This window comes from Glycine soja, chromosome 6, assembly GCF_004193775.1.
Source record: "Glycine soja cultivar W05 chromosome 6, ASM419377v2, whole genome shotgun sequence".
NCBI classification, from domain to species: domain Eukaryota; kingdom Viridiplantae; phylum Streptophyta; class Magnoliopsida; order Fabales; family Fabaceae; genus Glycine; species Glycine soja.
The window spans coordinates 11633586-11642650 of record NC_041007.1 but is presented as its reverse complement, the minus strand read 5'-3'; the positions used below and the strand labels follow the sequence as shown (position 1 = coordinate 11642650).

The 9065-nt window shown below is 31.4% G+C and overlaps 2 protein-coding genes across 2 annotated transcripts; both read right to left on the bottom strand.

Moving 5' to 3' along the window:
• Positions 1-338: 338 nt before the first annotated feature.
• LOC114415680 (WRKY DNA-binding transcription factor 70-like) lies at positions 339-3054 on the bottom strand. Its single transcript, XM_028380486.1, has 3 exons — positions 2483-3054; positions 1611-1712; positions 339-1096 (listed from the first exon to the last, which is right to left on the bottom strand). Exons 1-3 carry the CDS (start codon positions 2854-2856, stop codon positions 613-615), a joined length of 960 nt encoding a protein of 319 aa, XP_028236287.1. The 5' UTR covers positions 2857-3054; the 3' UTR covers positions 339-612.
• A 2339-nt stretch (positions 3055-5393) lies between these two features.
• LOC114415678 lies at positions 5394-8053 on the bottom strand. The gene is made up of 2 exons (XM_028380485.1): positions 7732-8053; positions 5394-5548 (listed from the first exon to the last, which is right to left on the bottom strand). The coding sequence occupies exons 1-2, from the start codon at positions 7827-7829 to the stop codon at positions 5446-5448; spliced, it is 201 nt and encodes a 66-aa protein (XP_028236286.1). The 5' UTR covers positions 7830-8053; the 3' UTR covers positions 5394-5445.
• Between the last annotated feature and the right edge of the window lie 1012 nt (positions 8054-9065).

Below are 9065 nucleotides of genomic sequence, written 5' to 3'. Positions count from 1 at the left end.
TCAAAATATATTCAATAAACTTACGAACTATGTAGATAAATTATTCCATAAACACACAAAAGAAAATAAGAATAGAAAATGAAATAAGTTTTTTTAGAAATTAAAATTAGCAATTATACATAAATAAAAAATTAGTGTAAACGAATAAGAGACCTAAAGCCACAGTTTATCAAATCCAAACTTTTATTTTAATTGATTAAATCAACATATATTACACTTAATTACTTGGCTAATTAGAACCAAAGTACATGTCCCATAACCCTTTATAATAATCACACTGTGGGTTCATAGGTTCATGCATGACACTGCCTTACAAGGAGACAAAAAGAAAAGGAAGCTATATAAGCACACATATGGTATATATATTATATGTAGCACCTATACATATAGTTGACTTGGTCTATGTTATCGAATCAATCTTTTCAAAGCACATTTCAGACAGACATTAACATACATTACATTAATTAGATTGACTTGGTGACATGCATGTGTGAATGATCATCAAATTGTTATTCACTCCATGGTGTACACATGAAACTTGGAAAAATCAAAATCTAAAAATATTCAATCTGATCAAAATACATTACATGGTTAAAGATTACGAAAGGGTAACTAAAGCAATTGGCTTTCATCAAAGTGGAAGTCCTCGGTGCTGCAGAAATGAGGAGAGAATATCCCAAAATCCATGTCCAAACTTCTCGAGCCAGTGCATGAATACACAGAATCTGCATTTTCAGGTGCTATTTTCAAACCTGCAGGCTTGTCATTGGATAGTTCAAAATCCTTCAAATCAGACCACAGGTTAGCATCTGTGAGATCACTTGGATCAGTCTCATCGTTGGGATATTCTTGTATTACAATTTGGCTTTGTGATCCAATGGTGGAATAATGTTCATTTGGCACATTTGATTCAGGACCAAGAAATGAGTCCCAAGTTTTAGAATGTGTCACCACTTGTGGAGCCTTGAGGGTGTCTTTGCATGTGTGAAAGCCTATGTACGTAATGTTGTACCTATCGGGATTCTCTTGTATCCGTTGCACTTGTTTGGTTGCTCGGCAACCTTGTTCAAACTTTCTAGTGCACCTGAAGTAACTCCTGCAAATTATTTATAAAAAAAAATGGTTAGTTGAAGTAATAGAAGACAAGTTTTTGAAACAAAGTTAAAAATTATATATATGTATATAGACTCATTGTACCCACGGAAATACTACTGGTGAATTTGAGTATCCTAAGAAGTAGTCTCAGTGTATCAGCAAAGTGTCCTAATTCGGGTTTCTGCATTAATTGGTTTCCAGTTTCCGTGTTTGAGTTTGGTTTCTACATTTGGTAGATCAGAAAAGGCAATGTTCATACATGCAACAAAAATAACACGGAAAAAGAAGTGTACTTCTAGCATTTCCAATTATAATATTTTTTTAAGATGATGTTTCTATATAAATCACTCTGTTGCTCAACCTGTTTTCTTTGGCAATGCAAAGAAAGGAAAGGAACCAAAAATAGAAAAATACAATGGGTAGTGATGCAATTTTTGCACAAATTAAACGAGTGAATATCTATCCTTAAGTAGGAAAAAAAAGACTGTGCAAGAAAAATGGAAAATAATGATTACCTGGGAAATTGAGAATTTAGGATTTCCTTTTGTCCGTACTTTCTCCATGCATGATTATCATCAGTAGTTTGGGCAACTATAGTCCATGTCTGTTCAGTCTTCCTGCGCAGCAATTTAAGATATACCATGCATGTTATTTCGTGTAATAATACACCATTGTTGGAGACTCAGAGTATGTAAATAAAGAAAAATAATTGTTCCTCATTGCTTTTTTTCTAAAAAAAATCAAATTATGTAACACATGATAAAAACAAAAAGGAGATAGAGATCGAAAAAAAATATTTTTCAATATAAATATGAAGGAAAGAATAAATTAAATAAAATGATGTGAAATTACTGCATTATTGTTCCATATGATCATATATCAAGGCACGCCACTCCAAGCTAAAATAAAGGAACCCACTTGAGGCAAAACTCTTGAAAACTCCTAGCACTATCAAAATCAACGGAAGAGAACTCACTACAATAATTCTCAGTATTAAAATATTTCAAAAGTCTAATTAACTTAACCTCAAAGTTTCAATGTTCTTTTTTTTTTATTCAAGAAAGATTATCTTTACTCATACGTACAATATGACTATAACTATAGAACAGTGTCCGTACACATCCCAATTCACCAAATCCTTCTCACCACCACCCCAAATCCCTGACAAAACACAAGCGGCCTTTTCTTTTTATATAGAAGCGGTCACCACAATCCTTTGTTGACTGAGGAAGTAAGATAACAAACAACATCCAAATAATATAACCCCATTTAGATAAGTTTCTCTATAACTATTCTTAAGAGAGAAAAATTTGTCGCAAACTGAAATTAGTTTATCATAAGATAAAATCAGTTTAGATCGGAGAAGGAAAAGGAAAAAAAAAAGAACCTTCTTTTATAGGACCCTCTCCGATCCTTTGATCCCTTCCTACTCTCAGTCGAATCCTCAGAACTCGGATCATTAATGCTTGCCACCTGCGAGGCATCTTCTCCGGAAATTACAAGATTCTGAGCAATAACCTCGTCGTCATGATCATGACCACTTGTTGAATCCTCGGAAGAAGAAGTCAACACAGAGAGAGTTTCAGCGAAAGATCTCAGCACATTGGCCACAAGTTCCTTAGCAGAAACAGACCCATCAGGGCCAATAGGCTTCTGAAGCAGAAACTTCAACTGAGTAGCATAGTCTCGACCCTGAACAAGTTCTCTAATGACCCTTTTCCTCTTTGCTGCTGAGGAACTTCTTGGGAAGAGAATACTCATTGTTATTCGGTCTCTACTTGGTGGCTAAGGATCTGTTTCTGTAGTGTGTTAGGATTGTTAATAACTTGTTATATATTTTTTTTTCTTGGAAATTTTGGTTTGGCTTTGGATTAGAGAGAGAAAAGAAGGAAAGGGGTGGGGTTTTGCGAGGAAAGAGAGATACAAGTGAATGGAAAATGTCGGGAAGGGAGGAGGGTGGTGTTGAAGTGTTGGAGAGAAAAAAAATTTCCACAGATAATAACTTTTACTTGGCCTACAAAGCTAGCCATGACGTTGCTCCTATGATGCAAGGGTGACGCTACTGTAAATTTATTTCTTTAATTTTTGTTGTTCGAGATTAGACGACGAGGTGACAACTGTTATTGTTTTTATTAATTCAATTGGAAAGAAAAAAAAAAAGGTCACTGTTTGGGTTGTACTCAACCACGTTGCTCGTTTTAATGCTTATTAAAGTCGCTCTGATTTGTTTTTTTTATCTGCTTTAACTTTGTACAAATAGTAATGCTTTTGCTTTTCTGTAAAAAAAATGCTTTTGCTTATATATGTTAATTTAGGTTAAATTATTCAATATTTTTTAAATTATTTGGTAATTTTTAATTAGATTTTGAATTACTATTTTGAATTGAGTTCTTGAATTTATATTTGTTAATTTCTTGATTGAATTCTTTCGTGTAAATATTGTTACGAAAAATTAACCATAATGATTTTATTAGTTCATGAAATTAGCATTGTCACCTCTTATAAGTGACCTGATTAATCCCAAAATTTAATATTATCGCATCTATAGATTTATAGTTAATACTTATATTTTTCCATTATGTTCACCTTATAATCTTGCTGCAAATTGGCACAACTAACTCAAGCAGTTGATTTTTTTGATAATGACCCAATTAAGTAACAAATACAAACACCCAATTGAAAAAAAAAATACAGACTTGATTAAAATAGTTCAGAACCTATAGAATAATTTGTCCTTTATTTTAATTGTGTTTGTCTCTCTCTATTTTTTAATATTTTACATATTTATCATAATAATAATAATAATAATGACTTAAAATTGTTTTTTTAAAGTTAAAATCTTAATTGTGTTTTTAGGCAAAAATCTTAATTGTTATGTTTGTCCTTATTATGGTATAATTTATGTTTCCCAAAATTTGAACATATAGTACAAAGTCTATTTTATATACATACCACAAATATCATAAAAAGAAATGTTGTCCGAGCTAAAATAAGATCATTATGATCTATGAGCAATTAATAGAAAGTTTGTGAACAATCCAATGTTCATTATCATAATAACAATAAAAAACATTAATTGATATATATAGTGACATATCATTTGAAAGAAAAGTATTTTATATAAAAATAAAATGATTAAATTTGGATCATATTATTAAATATAAATAATTAAAATTTAATATTTAATGATCACTTAAAAAGTATATGAGATTTTAATCGTAAATTTTAACTCTCCATATATTTGATTATACAATTCAAATTTGATTATCTTATTTTTATATAAAATAGTTCGTCTTATAAGATATGTCATATATAGGCTAGCAACTTTTCTTTTTAGGTTATACTTCAAGGTGAATTTTACTTTTAGTATCATAAATTTCATCTTATAATCACCATTCAATTAAAAAAATTTACTGGATTTTTACTTAAAAGTTAATCTCACAATTATATTAAAGAAAACTATCGAAGAAGAAAAAAATATCAAAAGATATGTATTGACCCTTAAAAATATCATCAATTATTGGTATGCTGACTACTGAACGAGATATAAATTGGATGGATATTAGTTGGTACAAGCTACCAGTGCAGCAATGTTATTGACAAAGGCAATAAGTAACAATGACAGAAGAATAAGATAATCTTTTTGAATTTACATAGTTGAGGTCACAATACTGCTTGGCCAATGGGATTTGCTGATATGATTGCAATTCAAAAATGTGTTCGTTGGTGGATCGTACCATCTCATGCTTACCCATCTTCTCACCCTTCTTAATATATACACACCTACACAAACCCAACCTATTGTGTGTGCGCCAATTATATGCGCCACTTATATATTAAGAGTGCTGATTAAAACAATGTTATTTTATTTAATCTTTTTATATGTGTTGAATTTTAATAATTTAATCGTTGAATCAAAAAATATATTGATTAGATCTTCATGGCCTTTTAATCATTGAAAATAAAAAACATTTCATAATTAAAAAAATGATTATATACCGATCAAACTTTATACGATTATCTAATTTATAAATTTATTAATTTTTAAAATAAATATTTTAAAATAATTTAAACGATAATTTATAATTGAATAAACATATTTACATAGTGCATAACATCAAATATAATTAAAATTACTTAACCATTTAACATTAAGCGATTAAATACTTTTCTGAAGAGAAATAATATTAAAATGGAAATTCTCCGATTATGAATATATAATTATATATAGTATTAATAAATAATTCTCGGACCTTTGAGAATTTAATTGAAATTGAAAGGTTGCTCCTAGGGTTCCCTTTCGCAGTTGAGATTTGAGAATTGACTCTGAGAATCGAGAAAATGGCCGGTTTACCAGCGAGGCTCCGTCTCCAACCCACCGACGTCAAAGCCGCCGCCTTGTGGGGCGTTACCGCCGCCACTGGCGCTCTCTACCTCATTCAGGTTAACATCCCTTTTTTCCTCCCTCCGTTATTCCGATTCTCAATTATTATGTGTGATATTTAGGATTTGTGCCCTATGCCTTGTTTAGCTCTTCGCATTCGGCGACGTTACATGCTGATCTGAAATTTAGTTCTCGAATTTCTGTTTCTATGTAGCCTAATCTAAACTCATATTCGGATCGCCTCGTATAAATCCGTATTCTAAACTTTATGGTTTATTTTTTATTGATTGTGTTTATTGTACGTCTTGGCGCGTTTTCTTTTCCCCCCGATCGATCGCCGATGTGGCTGTCTTATTGATTGGTTCTATAATCACGTGTTGGAGATTGGGTTGATGGCTTCTTAGGTGCAGTCTTGTCATAAATTGCGTGGACTTTTGGATCTTTGTTTGCGTATCGCTATAATGTACTCTTAACTGGGGATTTTGTTACGTTCTTAAAATTCAGTGTGCAAAAATATTCAGGGGTGAGGTTTTCACGTAACTTTTAGTTTATTATCTCCTTAAATGCATAAAAGAGAATAATGAAGCCTTCCTGAAAAGACAAATAATAATTGAGGGATGGAATCCATGTGCTCAAACAATGTACATGAAGAAAGACAGAAATGGAATGATCTTTTTTTCTGTTTCTTTTGAGTTTCTGTGCCTTCCCCCTCATCACCCCCCCCCCCCCCCCCCCCCCCTTCTTTGTGATTGAAATGCGAAGAAAAAGAAGATAACAAAGTAGGCAGGCATGACTTCTCACCAGATGTTCATTGATGCAATGAAGAGATATGAGTTTTGTTTGATTTTATATTCTCTTTTAGCTCTAGCACTTCTCTTTTTTTATTGCTGAATTTTTAATAAGGTTTAAGGTATATGAGTATTTACATAATACTATTTTCATAAAATTTAGTGCATGCTTGTTTACCATCTAAAATCAATTTTACAGTCTGACTTGTTTTGATGTGAATTTTGTGGTTAAAATAAATTTTGACACACGTATCAATAACATTAACTGTTTAAAATCAAAACTATCAAAATCAGTTCTACCAAACTGTAAAATAAATGAGCACTTAGTTTATTAAGATTCATTGATATTTTTAAGCAGTGCCTAATACAAAGTTGTTTCATAATTTTAACTGTCTATTCTGTTTTATTAGTTTTTGTTTGTGATGATATGGAAATCTTTTGTGTTACAAATTCTACTACAAAGTTGCAACAAAACTTGATTTGTATGATCTGCTTTTGATGTGTGTCTTATTGAGTGCATTGCTTGTTGAATTCGACATTCCCCCTCCTCATTACAGTAGAAAAAAAGTAAATGCTGTCCTGGTACATGTTCCCCTGCTTCAACTTTGAGGATGAAGATTGACTGAGCAATCAAATGGGTGGCTTGGGTCTATGAAATGGCCACAACTCTTGGATATAGATCTTGATTTTAATGATGTTGTTTGTAAAAAACATTTGATAGTGACTGATTTTTATTGGTAAAAACAATGGAGACTAACACGGTAACACCTTACACAAATAGAAAAATGCAGAAAATTAAAAGATAAATCTTTTGTTCTGCTGATGCTCAGAACCTCTAGTCCAAACCCTTCAAATCATGGCTACCTGCACTACCTACCCTTCCCTCGTTTACTCCTGTTTCTCTGGAACTGAATTCCAATCTCCCTCTTTTCCTTCAGTGCTCAGCATTTGTTTATGCTCCAGACTTAATGACATGAATATTCCCCTTATTTTCTATTTTGTCATCCTCACCCCATGTATTTATTCTTTTACTTATTTTCCATTTCTGGTTGAATTTAACTCAGTAATAGGGGTCTATGACTTTTTTTTCTTTTTATCTCCATATAACCTTTACATGATGATGATCAAGACATACATAGTTAACTGTATAGAAAGGACTGTGGTAATGACTCCAAAGTCCAAACGGAATATACTTGAAGTGGGATATGTTCAGTTTCTGAATAGAATGAGGCCCATTTCAGTACTCTTAGGATTGGTCAGCTTTCTTTAGGATGTTGCCAAAAGTTGGCTTAAATATATTCTTCCTTGCTGGTGGATTAATTATCATTATCATTGCTATTCATGGGTTTCTCTATTTTGATAATTTGTGTTCGTGTGACATTTTGCTTCTATTTGTGTATTCATAGCTCGACTCTTGTTGATTTTGAGTGCAGTCTTAATTCATTTTTTGTTTAAATCATTAACAGCCATGGGGATGGTTGAAGAAGACATTCTTGGAGAAGCCAGAACCTGAGCAAAAATGAGTTGGCTTCTGAGAAGAGTGGTTTGAATTTTTGGATCATGCCAAGGATGGGTAACAGTCGAATATTGTTAATTTCTGCTGAGGTCTTCTCGCACCTGTGCTTTATGTTATGAATTTGGATACTAAATTTTAATGTTCTGCGCTGATTGTTTTTAACGGAGATTTTGTTTTAAATCAACTTCTCGCACCGTGTTGAACGAGCAAACTCTAGATTTTGTGGCAATAGCATTCTTTGCCGAGGATGATAATACAAAGATATATTTGCTATTTGGGAATGGTCACCTTTCTATAAAGGACCACGAATTCGCAATTCGAAATAGTTGATAAACAATTAATCATAGTTAAAAGCAGAAAAATGAAGCATGAGATGGCTAGAGTTGCTCAAAGCTCTAGTTTTTATGGACGTGAGAATTATAAATTTAGGTGATATAATTCTATAATGATTAAGACTAAATGTTAGTAGTTAAATGATGGCTATTTTAAAAGATTATCATCTACAATTATTGTCTCATGTTAATAAGAATTTTTTATGCTATATTACTCTTTTAGTTTTTTTTTAAGAGTTTTAACGTTTATGTACTGGTGGACAAAAAATATATCCAAAATTACTTATTTGTTTTCTTAATGTCTTTAGTGAGAAAATACACTGAAAAGAGTTATTCAATTGTATATGTTTTGGAAATTAAATAATTACGTAGAGCATTTAAGAAGGAAAAAATATGTTTTTAGTTTCTATACTTTTATCAAATCTTATTTTTTTTCCTAAACTTTTATATCCTTTAGTCTTTAAACTTTACAAAAAGCTTAATTTTAGTTTTTTTTCCCCACAAAATCTTCACTAATGACTTTATCTTGTGTTCAGTGTGGCAAATATTGTTTTTTTTAATAATTAAAAATATGTGAAAAGTTGATTATTATCTTTTAAATGGAATTATCAAATGTTTATTTTGAACACATTAAATTCTAACTTTCAACGGTTCCATTTCTATTTTGGTAGCACCTTCATTCTTCAATAGTTTTTGTTTCAGTCTTGTAAATATGTTCTTGTGTTTTTTTTTTTATTATTTTGTTTGTTTATTGAACGCAATTTTCAAACAAGGAAGAGAGTACCCTTTCACAATTCGCACAGTTGGGTGCGCGAAGAAAATAACAGAGAAAAAGGTAAGTTTTTATTTTGATTCTCTTTAAAAATAAAACCTTTAGTTTCTATTAAATTTTTAATTCAAAATAACACATGGAATATACATTGTCACGTTTATAAAAAAATAATGGTCAT

What these genes read in the sequence shown, in the direction of transcription:
- LOC114415680 (XM_028380486.1), bottom strand. Translation starts at nt 2,856, where the DNA reads ATGAGTATTCTCTTCCCAAGAAGTTCCTCAGCAGCAAAGAGGAAAAGG. An exon ending in AGAGGGTCCTATAAAAGAAG is followed by an intron (nt 1,713 to 2,482) that starts GTTCTTTTTTTT and finishes ATTGCTGCGCAG; the next exon opens with GAAGACTGAACAGACATGGA. An exon ending in CTAAATTCTCAATTTCCCAG is followed by an intron (nt 1,097 to 1,610) that starts GTAATCATTATT and finishes AATAATTTGCAG; the next exon opens with GAGTTACTTCAGGTGCACTA.
- LOC114415678 (XM_028380485.1), bottom strand. Translation starts at nt 7,829, where the DNA reads ATGATCCAAAAATTCAAACCACTCTTCTCAGAAGCCAACTCATTTTTG. An exon ending in CTTCAACCATCCCCATGGCT is followed by an intron (nt 5,549 to 7,731) that starts GTTAATGATTTA and finishes GGAGGAAAAAAG; the next exon opens with GGATGTTAACCTGAATGAGG.